The following is a 24,683-nucleotide window of genomic DNA, read 5'->3' on the forward strand; positions in this document are numbered from 1 at the left end:
CCACACTGGATCACATGTGATGAAGTAATTGTAGCCTAATGACTGTGTTAGGCCTAAGTAAAGTTTCTCGTCAAGCTACAATTTGAAATTATTTACTCTTCTTGTTTCAATTTTGTGCTGTGGTCTGATAATAAAGGTTTGAGGGCTAGTGCCATCCACCCCCCCCCCCCCCCCTTACTTCTTGCTATGTGCTTTAACACAAACATTTGCAGAGGGGCTAGTATTGATGAGCCTTGCATGTCTGAAGAGTCTCCGAGTTCGAAAGATGAATTGATCATGACTAAAAAAGAGTATTTTTGATTAAGGTTGCTCGTAATAGTCTAATCAGAATAAGACATGCCCGTTTTTTGTGTTTTATCGCAGCTATACCAATTATGTTAAGGAAATGTCTTAGAACAAGCTTGAACATATTTTACAAATGAACAAATTGAGGTCATTGCTGATGTCAAAATCGTTGCCATGGCAACGAATATGAGGTAAAAGAGACCCTATTCCTATTGTGGCTATTAACTCAAAAACTACTCGGTGAAAGTACTTATTTTTGATATATTTTTTTTCTAACCGAGAAAAGGAACATTTGTGCCAAATTTTAAAAAAAAATCTGTTGGTAGGATTCGGAGCTACGTTATTTTTTCATAACTTTAAGGTGGCTCTAAACCCCAACTACACATTTTTTAAAAAAAAATTGTTAGATTGTTTGTTTGTCCATTAGACAAAAGTTTATGAAAAACAAAAACTTTCACCGTGTAGTTTCTAAGATTTTAGCCTCAAAAGGTCAAAAATAAGGTATATTTGACCACTTTGGTCGTTGTATGGCAACGATGTTTGACGTCACGGTGACTTAAATATGTTCATTAGTAAAACCTTTACAAAGTTGTACTAAAACTTTAACCTCGCCATAATTGGTGTAGCTGTAATAGAATGCCAAAGATTGGAATATATAAACCATTACGAGCCACCTTAAGGTAAGATAATAGTCGACCAATAACTTGAAAATTGCTAGACTTTCACCTTCATTGGACTTCCAAATTTTCTCCGACAAACTTGCTTTAGACAGCAGAATAGAAAGCCGCTGGTTCAGATCTCTTCTCTTTCGAGTTAGGGTGCGCTACTATAGAAATGTTTGGTGAAAATGGCCAGCTGGGGAATGAGGTAAACAAATAGAAGTGAAGGAAGCTGGGAGGAGGGGAGAAGGACGGAAAAAAGGCTAAAACAATACAAATTTGATATTGCTGCAGCACTAGAGGTATTGTTTCATAAAAAAGACCAAGTAATCCCACTGCCCTCAGTTGAAACGATTCCGAATTTTGATATATCCATTTTTTAAGGGGTAGTATTGCGGGGATTTTGATTGTTTTCCGTCGAAACTGTGCCATAATATTTCTACCTGCTTAGAAAATAATCCTAGAACACCAAGAAAATTTTTTAACAAAGAACAAATCATGATCGTTTCTAGGTTATTTTGGAAACAAAAATGTAAGAACTTAACGAAAAAATTACCTTTATTTAGACACGGTTGGGTTTAAAGCTAGAAGCTTGTGGGGCCGTGTATTCCCGATCGAATTGTTGGTTTTTGTGGAGAGAGAAAAACCGGAGAACCCTGAGAAAAATCCTCGGAGCAAGGAGAAGAACCAACAACAAGCTCAAAGGCTAAGGCTAAGGTTAAGGAGAGGAGAAAGGGATAATTAAAATCTACGCTCGGTTATATCACGCAACCTTTGAACCAACAACAAACTCAACCCACGTATGACACCGGACCAGAATCGAACCCGGGCCACAGTGTTGGGAGGCGAGCGCTTTCACAAATTCCGCCAGAATTTTCCAAGTTTTACTTCATTTTGACCCTTTACACCTATAGCCGGAGAAAACGTCGACAGCTTTAGAACACAACGAGGTAATTTGTAACAAATAGGGGGAATTATTTTAAGGTTTCTGTTAACAATGAAATGTTTCTTAGCTTTTGAAATTACACAAAATCCCTGTGTCATTTCCCTTTAAGTACCTAATGAAATTTAAACATTGCATTTAGTACTTTTTTATTAATCAAGGTAGACGTTCATTGCGAATGTGTTCCTTATTTTCGTTTTACATGTCCACGGCTAATTTCTATACGCTATCCTGGACTAAACGGCGGGAAAACCATTACTTTCACAGGGGCACATGCCTATATAGGTCATGTGTTGGAGTACCCCTCCCCCCGCCCTCCCCCGCTCCCTGGTATTTGTCGCCAAAATTGAAAACTGAATTTACATTTTATATGAGCAAGAAACTTGCATTTGTCAGTCAGGTGTGAACATTGGCCTGCATGTATGAGATAAATATTTTGGATCGGATGGCTTGAGTCTTACGCATTGATAGGTCTACAGTCGCGGTAAGCGTGCAAAATCTTTGTGTCATTTTACTCGCTTGCTATTCTGAGCACAGCGAAGACTAGGGGGACAACTTGAGAGCCGTGGTGGTTTCAAGAAGCACTTAGTAATTCTCAATCAAAATAGCGTAGTTTAAATCAGATAAAAGCTCCGTTTATAAGAAAATTTTTATTTTCACTTCAACTTATCTACATTTTATTAACTTCAATTATTACTGGGTGAAAAGATAGTCTATTAATTTTTGCAAGGCCTGAGCGTGCACATTAAACGTGGTTCACTGAGATTTATAGTAGCTTAATTCTTCGGAGTCCTTTAAAAAAAAAATTATCACGTTATTCGAAAAGCTTCTAAAAGTCTTCGCAGCCAATTGATTTATGCGTTTGAGACTATTCAAAAAATTACTAGAATGTAAAGCTCGGCCAAAAAAAATATTGACTGATATTTCTCGAAATTATTTCTGTAGCTGTACGACTTATGATGTCTATCCAAAAGGCGTTGTGGGTCTTTAAAAATGTCAGCAAACAACCTGGAGAAACAAGGAGAAAATCATTAGTTTTAGTTCCATACTCAATGTTAAGCGGTCACAAAAAGCAACAAAGTAGATTTTTTACTAAAAATACATGTGTTTCCATATGGGCGAGCACGACGAATATTTAACTCGAGTTCATTTCCTAATTCTTCGCAGTGCTGTTCCGAAGAAGAACTTGTTGAGTTGCAATCGCTTTCTGACATTCTCTCTGCTATATTTCTTGAACATAAAACAACCTGCTTCGCTGTCGTCGCTGCTGTTGTAAATGAGGTTGCGTGATCCTTAGTGCAAGCCCTGTGACGTCACACAGTGATTGAACTAGTACCCAGTTTCCCCAAAGTGTCGCCTCTATTTAGGCCCAATTTGGGATGGTCGAGGCACTAGAATTTCTCGTTTAAACTTTCTTAACCAATTTTACCTCTATTTTTTAACTTTCGATACCCAAATTAAACGTCTTTAGTTTGCTTTATTAAAAAAGAACATTTCATAGATGAAAGTTATATTGCTGCAAAAATGTGAAGGTGTGTTATTTCCGGCACATAAGTATTCCACCTCAAATAAAACATTTCTAATTTCTGCATATTTTTCTCTATATATCTTTCAGTATTTGAGTCCTCTAAGTCAGTATAAATACTTGGTATTATGGATATTGTTATTTTTGTGTTTTGCGGTTGCTTTGGTATTGTTATTTTTGATTTGTTATTGTTGTTGCTGTTGCTGTTACTGTTGCTGCTACTGCTGCTGTTTCTCTTGTTGCTGCTGTCGCTGTTTGTTTCTGTTGATGTCACCGCTGGTGTTGTTGTTGCTGCTGTTGTTGTTGTTCATAATGTGTTAACTGTTATAAGAAAGCTGGTTATGCAAACAAGACTCTACTGGAGTATGATGGCATGGCCAGGCACGCCTCAAGCGGATTCGGCAAAATTTGTGCATCAGATAACGAAACTCAGTAGCATTCAGCTTTTTCATGCATTAACAAGCAGGCGTTACTCTAATATAAGCTGCTGGAGAAAGGTAACACCTTAAGGTGGCTTTAGTTATTTTAATGATTTGGACGTTAAACATTTTTTAAGTCAAGCATTTTGATTTTTACAGTGTATCGGGGAGTCGATTTATGTATGTATAACATAGGTTCAATATATAAAATGAATAAAAGGGTCTTGAAATTGCTTTTTGTAGGGGGGGGTTGAATTGGCACTTTGAAATGTCTGTCTTAACAATGTATTCGTATTTTGGCATAAGAAAAGTTTTGAAGACCTTTCTTCGCGATTCATTAGACGATATCTGATTATGGGAAACATCGCTATTAAGAAGTTTGGGCTGGGTGAAAGGCTGTTGTAATACTCTCCTATAAGTTTAACGCTGATGAAGCAAACCTGCAATTTTAGATTAATACCTTTGTTAAGGTTAAGTACGTGATTTAGCTCCCTTGAATAACTGATAGAACCTAAATCGGCTGTAGGTAAGGGCTCTCTATGCCCTCCGGAAGCGAAATGGCGTACTTTGACCTTTAACAGAGTGTACATTTACATGTTCTTTTTGTATACAATCTGATGAAGTGTTTGTGTCGATTAGCTCCATTTTTTAGGTAATGTAAGCAAATTTAATTTTAATAACGAAAGTATTTACCATAAAACGTTTGTAAAAGGTTTATTTAATCCTGATCGACCTTGCAAGCCTTACGTCTCACTGGGCTTCTCCATTGGCCAGGGCGTTTTCCCTAAAACACCGACAAGGTCAAAGACAATTACAAATCAGAATTGATCCGATAATAATAGCGAAGCGGCGAGTGACGTCACGACTCAGACAAGACTCAGACAAACAAACCAAAATGGCAGACGATTTTCCTTAAACACTTTCTAAAGCAACAGGTATTCCTAAAACACTTTAATAAAACGAAAACGTCGCCAAGATTCCTTCTATTTCTCTCAGAACACGCTTTTTTAGCCTTGTGGTGGTTATATTCCTTTGCATTTTTTTTAGACCTCGCGTGCTTCGCTATTAATCATCTCAAGAATAAACTATTTCTAAGCCGCAGTTCTATGGCAGGTGAGGGGATATAAAGCCAAAGAAGATAATTATTTGCCTATGTGAAAGGAGGAGGGGACAGAGGGTAGGACTAAGGCCCTGTTTACAAGGAGGCAGAGCTAGCCATTACCCTAGCAAGAGGATTACTCTAGCTAGAGCTAGGGAAACCCTAACTGCCTGTTACGCTCTGTTAGGTCTGCTTGGGACACCTCGCTTACCCAGGACAACTTAATTTTGGCTCCAAGAAGCAGAATATGATCAAATACCAACAAAATCGACAAATTGTGTGTGTTGGAGATCTTGATATAAATCACAATACTACTTGAAATGAAAGGGGGATCTTTCTACCACCGTCAGGTTAGTAGTTCTTTAAGGGTCTTAAGATCACTTATTTTCTTTTCTTAATTAAACTTACTTTTACTTTCGAAAAATCAAATGTCACGTTATCTCCAATCAGCATGAAAGTTGCCCACTGCCTCACGTCAGAATAGCCGTTACCTCTCATCCACTTCATGGCCTCGTTAAGAGATTGACTGGCACTTTCCCCACTAACAAGGTGCTTGTAGAAACGACTCATAAACTGCTCTGTTGCAATATCTTCGAGGGCCCACAATGTTACCAACACTGAGCGTGCACCGGATCCTAAAAACGCTCGCGCGATTTCTACAACTCCCTCGGCTCTGATCTGTCCACTTCCACTGTGACAACAGCTAAGTACTACAAGTTTGGCTCGCAGATGAACCCGTGAAATGTCAGACATTGTCAATAAGTAGTCTTCTTCTTTTGGAATTCTGTTAATGGCGGGACGAGGGGAAAGGGCAACTTCTCCTCTTTCGGCATTACCATGTGCAGCGAGATGTACCAGACTCACTGAATGTATTATTTCAAGGACTGCGTGCTTGGTTGCGTTTTGTCCTAACAAAGGCTGTACGCCCAGCAGTTCTCCAATCACCTCTGCTTCCTTTCTTGCAAAAGGCAGTGGAGTAAAATTCTTAACACGTCCCATGTAACGCACCCGGCTAACCACAGGATCACCCACTATCAGTGCACCAGTCTGACTATGATAGTCTGCTGGACTGTCCTGAATGAGCTTGAGAGTCGACAATGAAGGAACGATGCGGATCTTAAAAGTCTCTGAAAAGTACTTGCCATTTTCACTGGAAAGAGCTGCGAATGGAACTTGGTACAAGAAGCGATCAGGAACAATAATGATTTCCGAGCCCTCGAGTAAGTCAGCTACAGGAACGATGATCATTTTGTAACACAAAGAGAGACTTGATTCAGGATCTTTGCATTCTTCGTCATCATCGTCTACAAGTCGAAAAGCTCTAAAAGTTTTAGCCAAAAAGTCATCGAAATTGAAAATCAATATGGCGCCAATAATATTTTCATTTACGGCTACTCTTCGGAAATGAATTTCTCCGCTTGTTTTAAGAACCCACATAAATATATCTTTAGCGTAATACTAAAGATATAGACAGGTATTATTACTCTCTTTCTTCATAATACGTTCAATCCCCACCCATGATTGCTGATTAGCTGAGAATGGTTCCATTAATGCGTACTGCGTTTGCATTAAGTCTGCCAAAGCTCTAGCTCTTCCCAGCTCCACCACATAAAGAGCTTCTTTAAATCTTCGAGCGGCACATAAAACTGCACTAAACATCTGATAGTGGACAACGTGCTCGTCTGAAAATATATCTTAAACTGATCGTTGTCCCTTAGAAATACTCGCAACTCTTCGCATTTGTTCGTATTTTGAAACAGACACTGAAACGCTTCCTGGATCTTTCCACTCGTCAACTTCACCAATGCAAGGTTACAACAGCATCGAAATTCCTTCTCACCGTCTTCAATTTCTCTACTAATCGAAAGCGCCTTCTCAAGGTATTCTTCAGCCATGGAATATTCACCGACATCTTGAAACACAGTTCCTAGGTTTCCATAAGAAAAGGACTCAACTTCTTTGTCACCAATTTCTTTTCTGATCGCAAGGGCTTTCTCGTGATATTCTTTAGCTTTCATATATTCACTAAGAGATTGAAACAAACTTCCTAGGTTTCCATAAGATGAAGCCTATCCTTTTCTGTCACCAATTTCAGTTCTGATTGCAAGTGCTTTCTCGAGATATTCCATGGCCTTTGCATATTCACCAAGAGACTGAAACACTGTTCCTAAGTTTCCGTAGTTTGCTGCTTCTCCTCTTCTATCACCGATTTTTATTCCGATTGCGAGTGCTTTCTCGAAATATTTCATGGCCTTTGCATATTCACCAAGAGACTGAAACACTGTTCCTAAGTTTCCGTAGTCTGCTGCTTCTCCTCTTCTATCACCAATTTCAGTAGTATAGTGGTTGGGGGTACGAGACCCAAAAATTTTTGGATCTCTTACTCCCCAACCATATACTACTAACCAGTGCTGGATTTAAAACTGGATCCAAAACTGGATCCAAAAATGGATTTGAAAAAATGGATTCAAAAATAGAATCAAAAAATGGATTCAAAAATAGAATCAAAAAATGGAATCAAAAATGAAATCAAAAAATAGAATCAAAATTCTTATACTCTTTTTCAAAATTTTAGATACAGTGCGTTTAAACAAGCCTTGATATCATAACTGAAATATCAATCTGGAAAACCAAGCCGAAGCCGAGTTTTATTTCAAAATCTCTTATACTCTTTTTTAAAAATCTTGCATCTTAGTGCGTTTAAAATGAACGTCTTATATTACATTTTCAATATAATATTTTTGTATTTTTATCAGATTTTTTAACATGTTTTTATGAAGGATCATATTTGATATAATACCGAGATCAGTACAAATGTTAGCTAATTTATCTGATTGTTCCTTTTCACTTAATTGTAAGAAATGTGTATTGTCCTTAATGCAATGTTTTTCTATAATATTCATCATATCAACAAATTTTTCTTTGATGTAATTTGATGTCATTATAATATTTATTATACATTATTTTTTATATCATTTATAAAGTGCGTTTAATCTGATTTTTTGTTGTAAATGATGCTGTTATTAATATGCTTTTGTGTTAAAAGATGTCTCCATTTACCGGATAATTTATAGTTATAATTATTACAAATGACACAAAACCATTCCTTTTTAGATGCATATAAAGTCTTGGATCTTCTTTTTGCATCCATTTTGTCTTTTTGAGTAAAATATCTTCGAACTTCAACCATTTTATATATATATACTTTAGAAATTTTTATATATTTTTAACCGACAGTTATGGTAAATTTTTAATGTTATATATTTCTTGTGATTCGTTATTTTTTATATCTCTTTTATAGTAGATTAGTTATTTAACATTTAGATAAATTTATATTATCATCTTTTATAATGATTTCTATTTTTTTAATGTTTGAATTGATGATTTGTGATTTTAAAATATCAATTTTTTTAACTTGAGAATCTAAATGATTACTCAATTCTTGTAGCTTATGGATGTTTTTTATTGGATTTAAATTTGAGATGGATTTTAAATGGAATAATATTTTTTCATTTAATTGAGCTCTTTTATTGAGTGCTATTACAAGTTTTAGTATAGATATTACATGTTTTGAGCAACTGTTTGTATCATGATTTGATGTTATTTCATTGATTAAATTAGATAATTGGTTGTTTTTTATATCTGCTTTACTCATATAATATTATGACACATTTTTTTTTTTATATGTGTTTTTTATAGTGCGTTTAAGGGAAAAACACATAAATCCATATAAAAATAAAATCTCTTTGTAATATATATATGAATAATAAAAGATTTATAATCGGTTTAACCTCGGATAAAAATAATAGATCGAATGATATTAAAATAATTGCTAAAATCTTAGAAGATGAATTTAATTTCAAGCACATGGTATTTAATCAGCCAAACAGTGTAATTGTTATGGATGGCGGGGCTAACCCATGGGCCGATTATATTGAAGCATATTTTGATAATTATAAAGATACTAATTACGTAATATCAAATTTGTTTAATTTAGATATTGTCGAAATGCTTTTTGATAACGGCTGTAGTATTATAAATATTGATACCTTTTTTTATAATGAAAATCAATTAGATGAAAAATTAGTTGTTGATAAATTCAATGTTTTTTTAAAATGAATGTATGTCCTAAAATATTTTTTGTAATCAAATACTGATTTATAAAAATATTATACTTAATATTTTTATTTGCATGTGTAATACTTGATAATTGATTTTAAGGCACTCTTAAAAATTGTTTATATATCTTTCAAATCCTTGATTGGAATCCAACTGTTGAAGTCATCACTGTATCCTTTCCACTTAACTAAAGCTTGTTTCTTCTTATAATCTCTACGGATCACTTTATCAATTCTGAATACATCCTGTTTTGCTTTTAATAATTCAGGTTCATAAAAGCTACCTTGTATGTCTTCATTATTGAGATCTTTCAATTTGTAAGTAATAGGATTAGTGTATTGTATCTTATCGATGGTAAAAATTTCTTCTGTCCAGTTTGGCGTGTACCCTTTATCGAAAATATTTCTTTTATACTTCGATATTCGAACCTTATCACCTATTTTGAATTTCGGTTTCTGTTTTGATGTTTTCATATCACCGTATAAATTGAAATATACTAAGCCTTCATTCTTTTTCCTCGATGCTTCTACGGGTGTCATTTTAATGCTTGAGTGTTTGGTATTATTATACTGTTTTAACAGCTTGGGTAGCATATCGAGGTACGTCGTATTACCTTGAGCAGTGAATTGTTTCCACATTCGGGTTTTAATTGTCCTATTCCATCGTTCGCATACGCTACTTTTCTCTTCATTTTCGGTTGAGTATAGTGTTATACCATTCTTTTCCAAAAGCTCCTTCATATTTTTATTGTAATACTCTTTCCCTTTATCAGTCCAAAGATATTGTGGTTTACGCCCCTCTTTGAATATTGTTTTGAATGCTTGAGTTACAGTTTCACCTTTTTTGTCTTTTAGTTGCACTATCCAACCATATTTACTGAAAACATCCAGTACCATGAGAAGATATCTATATCCCTTGTTCCATTTACTAAACTGTTGCATTTCGACCAAATCCGAACACCATATTTCGTCAATATGATTCACAATAACACGCCGTCGAGTAAAGTTCCTCTTTATTTGCGTGTGTAATTCATTAGCTAATTTTTCTTGCCAGTTTTCTTCACCCGACGGCTTTTTACGTTTTTTGACTTCTTTTTTTTTTATACCCATACCTACTTTCGATTTACCAGCTATTATATTTCGAGCCAAAGCATGTCCCCATTGCCTGTCTTTCCATGGTATTGCGTCTAAGGATTTAACCATTTTCCTGTCTGCTTCATTTTTGCACTTTACTTGATCTTTTGAGGATTTATTTGCACATACGCTGTAATCTACATCATGTTGCATGCTGACGGCATCTGTTTTTCCTGTTGGTTTTTCATATATCTCCAGTATTTTACCTGTTTTTTGATCCCACTTTACCTGTTTCTCTAAAGGATTACCAGGACCTGTATAACGATGACCAGGCATTACAAAACCCTTTTTTGGTGCTACTTTTAAAATAGCTTTATGGATATCGATACCTTTTCCCTTTCTGTAGTAATCAACATTGTCTTTTACACCTTTGAGAGCTTGCCCTGCTAAAAGTCTTGCCATTGAAGCAAAGCTAGGTGATGGAGTTACGAAATTTGATGCTACATAGGCTATTTTATCAGTTGTAGATGGTCCTTTATAACGAGCAAGAGCTCCACCACTTTGACTTTTGACAAATTTACTCTTCTTTTTACCGCAAATATAACAATTTGATTTTTCCATAAGACGGCCATTCTTTGCTTTGACTTTTTTAGAATTCATAGACTCAGTATTCTTTTTACATGAAACACAGTATGACTTACACATATATATATACATTAGATATTTAATCGCAGTATGTGTTTCGCCATTTTTTAGATTTCTTATCCCAAATAGTAGCAGAGCATGACGGATCTTGATGCTCACTTGGGGATGTCCAGAACTTTTTTGAAAATAATCCATTTTTATTGTTAAAAGCCCCTTTAGCAATTTCACCACTCCAGTATTTATCAAACAATTTTTTATCACCTCCGGTAGCGCCCATGATGAAAGATGCTACGTCTTGAGCTTGTTGAAACCCCGGAATCTTATCGCCGATCTTTTTGTTGATGGTTTGACCAACTCCCCGACCTTGTGTCTTTTTTTTATTGCTTACAAAACGGGTTTTAACGCTTTTACATTCAGAGCAAATGCATCTCATCATAAGTCGCCCATTTTTGGTTTGAACATATTTTTCACTTTCTGGTACGCATTCTGTCTGTTTTTTCTGCTTTACGCAATACGATTTAACCATTATATATATAAGTTATATATTTCTGAAATAATGTTGAATGAATTTCTCATTCTTCATTGTGTCATATATGTCAAACACTTCCAACAAATTAGAATACGTATTCCCATGGTTCATCTCATTCAAAAAGTATAAACAGAAGTATCCGCATGTGGTTGTATTTATATTCTGTATCTGATTGTTTTGATGTAGTAATGTTAAATTCTTCTTTTTTGCGTGATCGACTATTTTTTGAAATGGAGGCATACCAAAACTATCAAAATAATTGATTACCTTATCTTTTACATAAGTTGCAATCCAATGACTACCACTCAGATATGACGGTTGGAGATTGTAAATGAATATTCCTAATTTGTGATTATGTGGCACAGTCTCGTCTCTCATTAGTACATTTTTTATCGGTATATTCAAATATAAACACCAGTTTATTAAATCAAAATTACTCATTGGTATATTCTTATGGAATGTTGGCTTTCTTACTTTCTTTTCGGTTTTAAGATCTTTTTTTTTGGAAGCACCAATCCACCTGTTCTAAGAAATTTATCATATTCATCCCAAGAACCAATGAATGGTGGCGGTGTGTAAGCTAATACATCTTTCTTACTTGGTAGTCTAATATTTCCCCCATCCTTCTTTGAAGTGTTATCAGTTGTTGATCTGTTAGTTGTTGACCTTCTTGATCTTGTTTTCGTTTTCGGAGCACTAATTCCAATCATTGGAAAACCAATTCGCGGTGCCCCATGACCGATCCTAATGACCTTTCGAATTTGTGACTTTGAGATGTTTAAATTAGATCCCACCCCTGATTTCTTAGCCTTATTTAATTTATTGATTTGCCGGTGAGTTAACATTAAACTATCATTACCAGTCAGATCTGAATTGCTTAAGCGAATAGTTATCTCACTTTTATTTCTATAAGCAGTCAAAAGCTTACTTCGCTGTCCTTCTGATAGATTAACTTTATGAGAGTGATAAGTTGTCATTACTTGTATATATACTACGTTATATAATTTCTTGTTTATAAAACGTATACAAAATAAAATGGTTTTTACATAATATTTAATTAATTGATTTATACAATAACCAGCTCATTCCCCACCTTGTCAATGACGATTGTCTCATCATAAAGAACGATGGCATGGACGTTGAAAGGACTATCTCCCGCACTATTAGCGTTTAGTTTATATCTGAATATCAACTGCTTTGGGTCTCTAGTTACTCGCTCTGCTTGATATGATAAATCAAAAAAGATAATAGGATAGAGAGAGTTGTAATTTGCCAAGTTGAGTTGTGTACCGCTGTTGTAATCATTCTTTCTCATACCATAAGACATCAAATCATTGAAGATCCTAACTTTGGACTCACTATCATATTCGGTCTCAGGATAAAACACTCCGTTGCCGTATTCCAATCGGCATGTTGTCAAATAACTACCATTCCCACGGTCAAGATTGATATTGTAGGTATCAAATTCATAGGGATTTTCATCTGCATTGTTTGATTTAGCTCGTTGTAGATATACAAAGATAGCCTTAACATTATCAATACTGGATGATATCTGGAAGAATCCACTGCTATTCGTTGGTGCGGAAACCTCATACATTTCGCGCATATACGTCCAAGTGTTCTTTACCAAGAAGGAACTAACAAACTTATCATATAGGCTGTCCTTTGGAGTCAATTTTGGGACCCATAGAAGGAATCTATTAAGGACCACTCGTCCATCAGCTACATCATCGGCCTTTTTAAGTAATTCGGCGTCATTCTGTAACTGTATATTGAATTGGAGTTGCATTGGGAGTAACATTCGACCTTCCAGCTCTTCAAAGAAACTGTAACGATTTAGAGGTATAACAACATTGACATCATTGAGACCTGTCGTCAAAAGTCGCCTAGCCTCAAACCCTGCATTCTGATTAGCATTTGCTATCCTATGGTCGGTATCTAGATACCAAAGACTATTTTTTGCTACTGAACGACTAAAATCGTCACTATATTCGAGGAGATTCTTAACGAAAGTAACTTTATGGAGATTATCGGTATCATAAACGATTTTTCCTGCTGATTTAATCATCATGTGGGCAATCAATGAATGTGCTCCATTAATAACTGTGATACGATTTGCCCCCGTGGTTGCTCCATCAGCTAACATTTGCACCTGAAATTGTACCTCGAAATACGCATTATACCAATCGTAGAATGAACTTCTATCGTTAATCGTGAACTTATAGCCGTTTTTAAGTTGGTGCTGACCGTTAGCTGGGACTCGAATTACATCATCGAGTTGAAATCGAACCAACTCATATCTCTGTAAGTATTCGCTTGTTCTAAAAGACATATATTATTATGTTACATAATTTTGCAATTATGTACCAATTTTTTTAATCATTTTATTCATTTTACTCAACGCCTTCTTTTTACACCTGATCCTGATATTAATCTATTAATGATCATATCAGTACTTTCATTTTTCTGTTGGTGTCTGACAGGTGAGGCATTTACTTTCTGTAAGATTGGGGATAGTGACTTTTGCCCAGCATTTCCCTTCCTCATATTCCTTAGCCTTTCCATTATAAGGTCTCCGGCTTTTTCTGATGCCCTTTTACCCAGTTTATCACCTGCATGAGAAATACCTGATTTTATTGCCTTCTTACCTAAGGGCTTGACAATTTTTTTAACAACAGACGACATAACACTCTTCATCGGTTTGAAAATGTTATCAACGATAATCCCTGACCCTTTGTGCTTATATACAAATTTACCAAATTTTGGATGGTAAAACCTCTTGAATTCATATGGTTTCATTATATACTATTATGTTATATTATTCTATCCTTTTCAAAATTAATGAAAAAGACGTATCCGCTCCATTCAGGTTAATTAACCGTCTCTTCCCATCTGTGATGTATATTCGAATGCTACTTATCTGTTGCTTATTAACCGGGTTATATGTGACCCTACGAGGCTCGATTGTAAACGAATAACTCGGCTGTAGTACGCTGGTCGAAAAAGTATAAATGATATCCGACTCTTCGCCATCGACTAAAGAAGTATTGACTAGATCGCAATGTACATTTAATATATCGGTATCTTGGCTTAGATTTGGGACTCTTGGACCAATATTAACCGCATCCTTTAATACCTTTTTATCAAACCCTATAAGGTCGTTGAAATTGCTATGCGTCAAATCAAGTTGATAATTTTGAGATAAAGTGATTGTGACTCGGAATGTTGTTGAATCAAAATCAATAGAGATGGGATATATAGGGTTATCATCATCCCCCGTCTTAGTAATCTCTTTAATATATTCATCAAATTCAGAATAATTCCAAACACCTGCAGGGAAAGTTATGTCTTCAAATTTATTCCCATTATCTGAACTATATTTAATCAGCTGATTACCATATGAGGGATTTACATTAAACCATGTAAATGACATGTTAATAATACGATTGAGACCTATCATATATTGGTAATTGCTATCCAATGTTATATGCCTGTTGAATTTAGTTGTAAAATTTTGAGGAGTGTTATTCCCTTGATTTTTAACACTATATGATGATAATACTAACTCACGATCCATATATATAATACAGTTACATAAATTAGACTTTAAAGTCAGATTATATATCTGTTTATATTGTTGTTTATTTATAGTAGACCTTTTTAAAAGTGTGTCTAATATAGCGACTCCCATATTTCGCATTTTAAATGATGTGTTTCCTGCGTTTATTGAACCGATGATCAATTCCAATTTTTTGAGAAGCTTTTTACATCGTTAAAAAATATAACATTTCCACCTTTCTGATTTTTTCGAATACCAGAACCTTTTATCGTTTTGGCTTTACTTTCGTAATGATTATGTAGTCATTTAATGCAACTCTTGCATTGCTTATTCTCTTATTTTTAATCTGTCTTTCCGCTTCAGATATAGTTCCCCTATTATATTCTTTAGTAACATTCGCCTTGAAACCTTTCAATTGTCTCCGTTTATATTTGGCTTTCTCTAAAATCTTATTAAGATAGTTCTTGGTTTTTTTTGGTGTCATTTCAGGCTGATCTAATTTCATTTGCACTACATCATAATCGTCGATACCAACGTCTTCTAGTATTTCACTTACTTCATCATCAGCATCTAAAGCATAATCAATTTCATCCTCATCGTATTCAGGAGGTAATTCATATTCATATTCAGGAAAATATTGGGGATCAACATAAATCTCCTTATTTCCTTCTAAAAGATCTTTTAAAGATTCTTCATATGTTGGTGGTTTCGGTACAATCTGTTTTTCATTTTGTGGCATTACAGGCTCATCAAATAAATTATCTACGTCCATATCCTCAAAAGGATCAACTTCAGGATAGTAATCTGGAGCTTCCATTTCACCTCTCATCCCCTTTTTGACACGATTTTTGGGTACTTTTGCTATCTGCAAATTACTTTTAATTACATCATCTAATTACTTGTCACTTTGAATACCTTCGAAAATGACTCTTGGCTTGTCTGCTGACCGATATTATTTTGTGTGATTGCATTTTTAACATAATTGATTTTATCGCCCAAATCAGATTTACTCTTTGCAAGCTCTTTCCATCTAAGTAAACTCATTTTATTTTATATTATTACGTTACATAAAAATGAAAATTGAATATAAAAATCAACATTTAACATAGCTTTTAACACCTTGATGTACACCGTGTTGAACACCTTGTTGAACTGAAAATAATATACCCATATAATATAATGAGAATACCGAATTATGACACTGAAGACGATATGGCCTCAAACTTTAGACAACTATACGATTTCATGCCAAATCAATGTTTTCGGATGCTGGTTTGCGGTCCAAGCGGTTCGGGGAAAACAAACACACTAATGCATATGATATACAATCTATTATATTTTGATAAAATTTATTTATACGCAAAAAACTTAGAGCAGTCCAAGTTTGTGGATCTTATGGATATGTTCCAGCAAATAAGTAATGAAGCTGGTTATGATGTTATTGAAGCACGCAAGCCAGAGGAAGATGTAACAAAGTCGAAAGAGAAGGAAGAATTACAACTGAGTCGCCTAGACCCAAAAGATAGATTAAACTCCATTACACCCAAGTGCTTAAGTAGTTTGCCGTGAAAGTTCCAAAAGAAGCCAGAAGTATATTGATAAGCCGAAAGTATAAGACTAACCTTACACCATTAAGGCCCTCGAGGTATCCAGGAGCGGCTGATCGCCGAAGGTCTGAAAAAGAGAGTAGGGCCACGAGCGGCCGTAAAGATACCCAAAAAGAAGTAATATGCCAGCGGCTAAGAGAATAGCATGTTGAGGAAAAGTAATGACCCTTCCTAAGGCTGACATCACGCAAAAAGAAGCAGTTAGCCAAAACCTTAAAAACAAAGAGACAATCGTATTGTAAAGTTTAGAGTCGTAGGACGTGACTCAACATTTAATATATGATAGGCAATCTCCATATGGGTGGGTTTACCCTCTAAAAACCAACCAATACGCGTTAAACAAAAAATTATCTTGATATTTATAGCAGTCATATCTTCCGTTGCCATGCCCTTAATGGCCGATATTTATTGGAGGAGTATTATAGGTCGACCCTAAGTAAGTTAGAGTTTTGAAGATAGGACTAAGAGATTAGTTTTTTCCATTGTCATATAGTCATATATAAACATTTAGTAAAAGCGATATGTCCCAAAATTACAAATATACGTTTTATGTAATAGAGTTCCAGGAAGATATTGATGATACCAATGCATCGATTGATATGAAAATAAAGGCTATTTATGGTATTAACCAGCTACTACTAATGACCAAGCTTTAATTTGAAAGTTAAAAATTGGGCATTTTTAAATGTAGAAAAGAAACCAGTTACCATAAAATTTTCGAGTATTTTAATCTAACGACCATGAATTCATCATGTCAGATAGTAACGGTCTGTAGTTCTATGGCTTTCTTTCCAACAATTAAGTTTGATCCAAAACGCTTATAGTTTGAATTAATTTAAATGAAACCTCAATACTGTATATATAGCATTAAATATGCTATACAGTGATAATAAAAGGATTAAAAATATTAATGGATAATAGAGAGAGATAGAATGTATTAATCTTGGTTACTAAAATAGTCTTACTTCATATCTGGTATAAGCTCCCATACACAATAGGATGTAGAGTGTCTTAATAAAAAATTTTAATTCAGATTTAAAAAATGAAAAAAAAGAATCAAAGATTAAAAATAGAAATAAAATTAAAAATGAAAAATATATGATGAACATATTAGTGACAAACAACAATCAAGAAACATATAAAAAACATAAAAGCAACTCGGGTAGTTCTCTGTTTCACTGGTGGTATCAGCTTTCAACAAGCAGTCCAACAACTACCCCAATTTGATAATAAATAAGGACAATTCACGTGAAATAATGATAACAGCCCGATTATAGATAGTATATGGTAAAATATATAAAAAATTCACTTCAGAATAATTTTAATAATCTCATCAAATTCAACAATAAAATCTCACCCCAATACCGATCATTAAACGCTAGTGTTTTTTTTGATTCAGAAATGATAAAATTGTATGGGATCCGAGCATTTTAAACAGCTCTCGTATAATATATTTACTTGAGATCATCCTCTTTCTTCTTTTATTTATAGATGGAAGAATACTATCGATTTCATGAAAAACCTTATAAATTTTATGACGATGATTTACAGTCAATTGCACCCCATTTTTAATACAAATATTGTTTAATACGTTCTCGATATGGTATTTTCTGTTATATATGCTTTTATGCCATATTTTGTCTCTGTTCTCGTAAAAATCAAAATACTCGCTAATATATTTATAATTCTGAGTCCCGCAATTTGACATACTTTCATATATGCATCTTCCAAAATATCAGGTTTATCACAGCAATGATCAACAACTTTATCGCCTGTATATAATAACTCATTGCAAAAAATAAAGAACCCTCGCCCATTATTTTTAAATCGTATGTATCTGTGTATCACAAAACATCTATATATAAATATATTATAAAAGGTATAACCTTTAATTTATCCTACACACAAAACATTTTACCAATTTTTTAACTTTATAATATATTAGTCTGTTCCTATTTGTTTTCAATCGTGAAATATAGATTGTGGCTTTTCCTGTTCTTTATTAGCTTCTCTCTTCCTAATTGATTAATTATTGGCGTTCGTAAAGAGATAAGAGGCAATCATAAAAATATATTCTGTTACAATGTTTAAGCCTTCGCAAACCATTTAAATACCAGCATTAATACCGAGATTTGTTGAGTAGATAATTATAAAATATAAAATTATTTGTATGAATTAATAGCTTTAACACATTTTTTTTTTTATAATTGTTTTTTCAAATCCATAATACGATCTTTGCTGATTTTTACAATTTAGTTTAATTGTAGATTGCATAAACGGTTATCAGATTATATTATATATGATCAGATATCATTAGCGATAACACCGTGAAAACTCATAAATAAAGCGATGATGTAAGACTTTGACCTGATTGACATATTTCGAACACTACATGCCATATATCCATTGTGAGATTTTTTACCACAACTAATCTCTTTTAAATATATGAAATTTACCACTCTACTTCACAATATAAATCATATATAGGATAATTGAAATCATATTATATTATTATAACATCAGCCATTTTTTTCATTTTAATTTTAATATGTGTAAATCTTTAAGCCAAAATGGAAAAAAATATTTTGGCTTAAAGAATAGTTTTAATATATAATAAATCAAAATGACCCAAAAAAATATCTTAACATATAATACAGAATATGAAAGAATCAGATCTAGCTAAGCTATCGAAAACCGATCTTATAAAAATGATATTATCACTAAAAGCAAACCAACCAAGAGTTTATAAACCTAGGCCACCAATCCCAACTCCTCGTAAGAGTGTTAAACAGATGATTGATGATTATGAGGAAAATGTCATTCAACCACCTCCTGAATTTAGAGATGATTACAAGCCTATACCATTACCTAGGACTATAAAACAAAAACCAATTCCATTACCAAGGACTAAGATAGAACAAGTTGATAAAGCTCTTAAAGGTTACACAAAGTCTTTTGAAATTGGTATAAAACACAACAAAGACCCGTTATTACAACTACAAAACACAAGGAAAGCTTTGAATATCATATCATAAAAGAACTATCAGCCATGAAAGGACTCAAATTTCTAAACTCAAGGTGACATTTTCAAAGATGACTGGCGATAGTGTAATATATAAAACAGCTTATTTTAATTGCAAACCACAAACAATCATCAATAATCTAGAGATCGCAGAATCACTACAAGCATCTAAACAACAGATATTAAATTTCGTAGCTCAATGGATATCAGAAGGCCAGGATGGGTATTCAACTTGATGGTATTATATTAATATAGTAAAAATGAACCAATAAAGGCATCCTCTTATATCAAACTACCTCAAGAACTCAGAAATAGTTCAAAAGGATTAATAAATATGAAAAATGAAGATAATGAATCTTTAGATGGTGTCATATCAGACACATAAATCCTCAATTCCCAGATTTCAAGTCGTAGATAAAGGTATAATGAGAAGATAGATTAATTTAAATATCCAATATAAAAGAAAAGATAAAACAGATAAATTGATAACTGAATAAACAGCTATGTTCTAATAAAGGATTCAATATCATATAACCAAACAAAGCATAAAGAGAGGAAAACTCTGTATGCACTTTTGCAATGTTTTAGTTCTGAAAGAGTATTAACGATCACAAATAATTGCATCAATCAATGGGACACAAGCAGTTAAAATGCCTGATAAAGACAATAATATACTAAAATTCAACAACTTCCATAAACAGCAACAAGTGCCATTTGTCATTTATACCGATTTTGAAGCTATAACAGAAAAGATATCCGGCTGTAAGCAAAATAATGATAAATCATATACTGAAGCCTATCAAAAGCATACTGACTGTGGATATGGTTATAAGGTTGTTTGTTGCTATGATGATAAATATACCAAGCCGGTACAAATATATCGGGGTGAAAAGGCTGTATACAAATTCATGAAAGCCATGCTTGAAGAGGTTGATTATTGTAAAAAAGTGATAAAAAAACGATTCAACAAACCATTAAAAATGACTGAAGAAGATGAAGAGGAATTTAAAAAAGCAAAAGAATGCCATATCTGTGATAAATCATACAATGATGACGACATACGAGTTAGAGATCATTGTCATATTACTGGCAGATACCGAGGTTCATCTCATCAAGACTGTAATCTAAAATTGAGAATTGAACCTGATAAAATAAAAATACCCGTGATCTTTCATAATCTAAGAGGATATGACAGCCATTTCATAATGCAAGAGATTGGAGCTATTGTGAAAAACAACAATACAAAAACAAGAAAGGAGAGATTAAACAAATGAATATCAATGTAATACCAAATAATTCAGAAAAATATTTGGCCTTCATGCTCGGTAATCATTTAACCTTTCTAGATAGTTTTCAGTTTATGAGTTCAAGTCTTGAGAAGCTGGTTAGTAATTTGCCTAGAGAATCTTTAAATAACACTGAAAGTTTAAAGAAAAAAAGCTTGATCTAATGACTAAAAAAGGAGTATATCCTTATGACTATATGGACAGTTTTAATAAATTCAATGAAGGGTTGCCAACTAAAGAAGACTTTTACAGCATATTGAATAATGAGCATATCAGTGATGAAGACTATCAACATGTTAAAAATGTCTGGGAAGCATTTAATCTTACAAACATGGGTGAGTATCATAATCTTATCTTAAAAGTGATGTCTTTTACTAGTTGATGTATTTGAGAGCTTTAGAAAAACATGTATTCAGTATTATAAGTTAGACCCATGTCATTACTTTAGTAGCCCTGGTTTATCATGGGATAGTATGCTAAAGATGACTAACATCAAATTAGAGCTGATGACTGATATTGATATGTATCAATTCATTGAAAAAGGTATGAGAGGGGGAATAAGCTATATAGCCAATCGATATGGTAAAGCAAACAATAAATACATGAAAGAATATGATGAGAAGGCGCCCTCAAAGTATATCATGTATCTTGATGCAAACAATTTATACGGTTGGGCAATGAGCCAGTTTTTACCAACAGGTGGATTTAGATGGTTGACACAAAAACAGATAAATGAAACAAACTTAGCTAAGTATAAAGAAGACAGTAAAAAGGGCTTGATACTTGAAGTTGATCTTGAATATCCCAAGCAGTTGCATACTCATCATAATTCATATCCTTGTGCTCCCACAAAAATTAAAGTAACCAAAGACATGCTATCAGATTATTGCAAAACCATTGCCGAAAAATACAATATATCAACAGGATTAGTTCATAAGTTGATTCCAACTTTAAACAACAAAGAAAAATATGTGCTACATTACCAGAATCTTCAATTGTATTTAGATCTTGGATTAAAGCTAACAAAAGTTTATAGAGCGCTTGAATTCAATCAATCTCCATGGTTAAAACAATACATCGATTTTAATACCGAAAAACGTAAATATGCTAACAATGCTTTCGAAAAAGACTTCTTTAAATTAATGAATAATTCAGTATTCGGTAAAACCATGGAAAATCTTCGTAAAAGAGTTGATGTGAGATTAGTGACTAATGAAAAAAAACTATTGAAGATGACCTCAAAACCAACTTATGTTAGTAGTAAAATATTCAATGAAGACCTTATAGCCGTGCATAAGATCAAAGAAACACTTACTTTAAACAGACCTGCATATGTTGGTATGTGTATCTTAGATCTAAGCAAAACAATGATGTATGATTTTCATTACAACTACATTAAAAAGAAGTATGGAAAAAGAGCTAAGCTACTATTTACAGATACAGACAGTTTAACCTATGAAATTGAAGCTGAAGATGTATATCAAGACTTTTGGAATGACAAAGAGAAATTCGATAACAGTGATTATTCTAAAAAATCACAATTCTTTGATGAAACAAACAAGAAAGTCATTGGTAAATTCAAAGATGAAGCTTCTTTTATTCCTATTTCAGAATTCATCGGTCTGCGATCAAAAATGTATTCTTATATTAAAGACAATCTACAAGTAGGAAAAACTGCCAAAGGAATCAAGAAATCCGTTATCAAAAAAGACATCACACATGAAAACTACAAAGAGACCTTATTCAATAAAACACAGATGCATCATACTATGAAAACCATCAGAAGTCAATGCCATCAACTTGGAAGCTATGAGATTAATAAAATATCACTGAGTTGCTTTGATGATAAACGATATTTACTTGATGATGGTATAACAAGTTATGCATACGGGCATTATAAAATCATACAATAATTTTACATCAATTTTCAAGACTACCGAGAGACACTCTTTAATAATAAACATATGCATCATATGATGAAAACCATTCGGAGCAACAAACATCAACTTTATAGCTACAAGCTTAATAAAGTGTCATTGTCTTGCTTTGATGATAAAAGATACATACATGAAAATGGTAAAACCAGTTTTGCTTACGGCCATAATAAAATTTAATCAAGTTCAGTTTGCTGATAATCCATTGTGAATAATCATGCTTTCAGCCTCTTGTAGTCTTCTGGATTTGCGTACCAATTTAACATCCATCTTGATATTGTTTAGTCTCTTTTTATTCTTTAGCTGTCGTACATAACGGCGACGTTTCCGTTCCTCAAAAATCATCTTCTTTATCTCTGTGAACAGCGACAAACCCTTCTCAAATCCCTCCTCTACAGTATCCAAATCCATTGTAGATAAATTCTGTTTAAATTCATCAAGCTTCATATTAATATCAACTTTTGGTGTCTGATACAGCTCCAAACATATCTGATAAGACTCTGATATCACCTCGGTTGCATGTATTATTTTCTCTTCCAATTGCGCTTGTGTGTAAACCATGGTGAAATAACTGCTTCTAAAACCCAACCAACTTTGAAACCAATTCGGAAAAATTATACATTTAAGAAACAATTTTGGACAAAAAAATGAAAGCTCTGATTGGCTGAAAAAATCAAAAAGTAAATATTATTGTGTTGCTATATATAGTTGCCAAAATAGAAAATGCTTTTTGAATTTTCTTATGACCTTGGATAAGAAGTATTTAATTATTAATAATATGATAACAGTGGGAACCAAATCTGATTTTTGCATATGAAAAGGCAAGCAGGAATAAAAGAGTTGATTTTAAACGCACTGAATTTTTAAAAAAGAGTATAAGAGATTTTGAAATAAATTTCAAAAACATCATAAAACTCGGCTTTGCTTGTTTTTCCAGATTGATATTTCAGTTATGATATCAAGGCTTGTTTAAACGCACTGTATCTAAAATTTTGAAAAAGAGTATAAGAAGTTTTGATTCTATTTTTTGATTTCATTTTTGATTCCATTTTTTGATTCTATTTTTGAATCCATTTTTTGATTCTATTTTTTGAATCCATTTTTTCAAATCCATTTTTGGATCCAGTTTTGGATCCAGTTTTAAATCCAGCACTGGTTAGTAGTATAGTGGTTGGGGAGTAAGAGATCCAAAAATTTTTGGGTCTCGTACCCCCAACCACTATACTACTAATTTCTATTCTGATTGCGAGTGCTTTCTCGAGATATTTTTTCGCCTTGTCGTATTCTCCTAGAGATTGAAGCGCAGTTCCTATGTTTCCATAATCTGCTGCTTCTCCTTTTCTGTCACCAATTTCAATCCTGATCGCAAGTGCTTTCTCGTGATATGCGACAGCTTTGCTATTTTCACCTAGACATTGAAACACCGTCCCTAGATTTCCATAATCTGCTGCTTCGCCATTTCTATCTCCAAGTTCTTTTGAAATCTCCAGTGCTTTCTCGAGATATTCTTTAGCCCTTTCATATTCACCAAGAGATCGAAAGACAGTTCCCAGGTTTGCACACGACGAGCCTTCCCCATCTCTGTCGCTAATTTCTGTTGTGATTGCAAGTGCTTTCTCGAGATAAAATTTGGCCTTTGTGCATTCACCGAGAGAGTGAAAGACGGTTCCTAGGTTTCCGTTTTCTGCTGCTTCTCCTTTTTTGTCAGAAATTTCTATTTTAATTGCAAGTGCTTTCTCGTGATATTCTTTTGCCTTAATATATTCACCAAGATATTTGAACACAATACCAAGGTTTTCGTAATCTTCTGCTTTTCCTTTTCTGTCACCAACTTCAAATTTGATCGCAAGTGCTTTCTCGAGATATTCTTTGGCCTTGTCGTATTCACCAACCAATCGAAACACCGTTCCTAGGTTTCCGTAATCTTCTGCTTTTCCTTTTCTGTCACCAACTTCAAATTTGATCGCAAGTGCTTTCTC

The 24,683-nt window shown here is 33.7% G+C and overlaps 2 protein-coding genes across 2 annotated transcripts; one reads left to right on the forward strand and one right to left on the reverse strand.

Moving 5' to 3' along the window:
• Positions 1-2,296: 2,296 nt before the first annotated feature.
• LOC144655461 (tetratricopeptide repeat protein 28-like) lies at positions 2,297-6,380 on the reverse strand. Its single transcript, XM_078515711.1, has 3 exons — positions 5,339-6,380; positions 4,525-4,615; positions 2,297-2,895 (listed from the first exon to the last, which is right to left on the reverse strand). The coding sequence occupies exons 1-2, from the start codon at positions 6,365-6,367 to the stop codon at positions 4,550-4,552; spliced, it is 1,095 nt and encodes a 364-aa protein (XP_078371837.1). The 5' UTR covers positions 6,368-6,380; the 3' UTR covers positions 2,297-2,895; positions 4,525-4,549.
• Positions 6,381-21,252: 14,872 nt separating this feature from the next.
• LOC144644865 (uncharacterized) lies at positions 21,253-22,683 on the forward strand. Its single transcript, XM_078504419.1, has one exon. It carries the CDS (start codon positions 21,253-21,255, stop codon positions 22,681-22,683), a length of 1,431 nt encoding a protein of 476 aa, XP_078360545.1.
• The last annotated feature ends 2,000 nt before the right edge of the window (positions 22,684-24,683 follow it).

The sequence above is a fragment of the Oculina patagonica genome, chromosome 1 (genome assembly GCF_052425735.1).
Source record: "Oculina patagonica isolate OP01 chromosome 1, crgOcupat, whole genome shotgun sequence".
Classification (NCBI taxonomy): Eukaryota; Metazoa; Cnidaria; class Anthozoa; order Scleractinia; family Oculinidae; genus Oculina; species Oculina patagonica.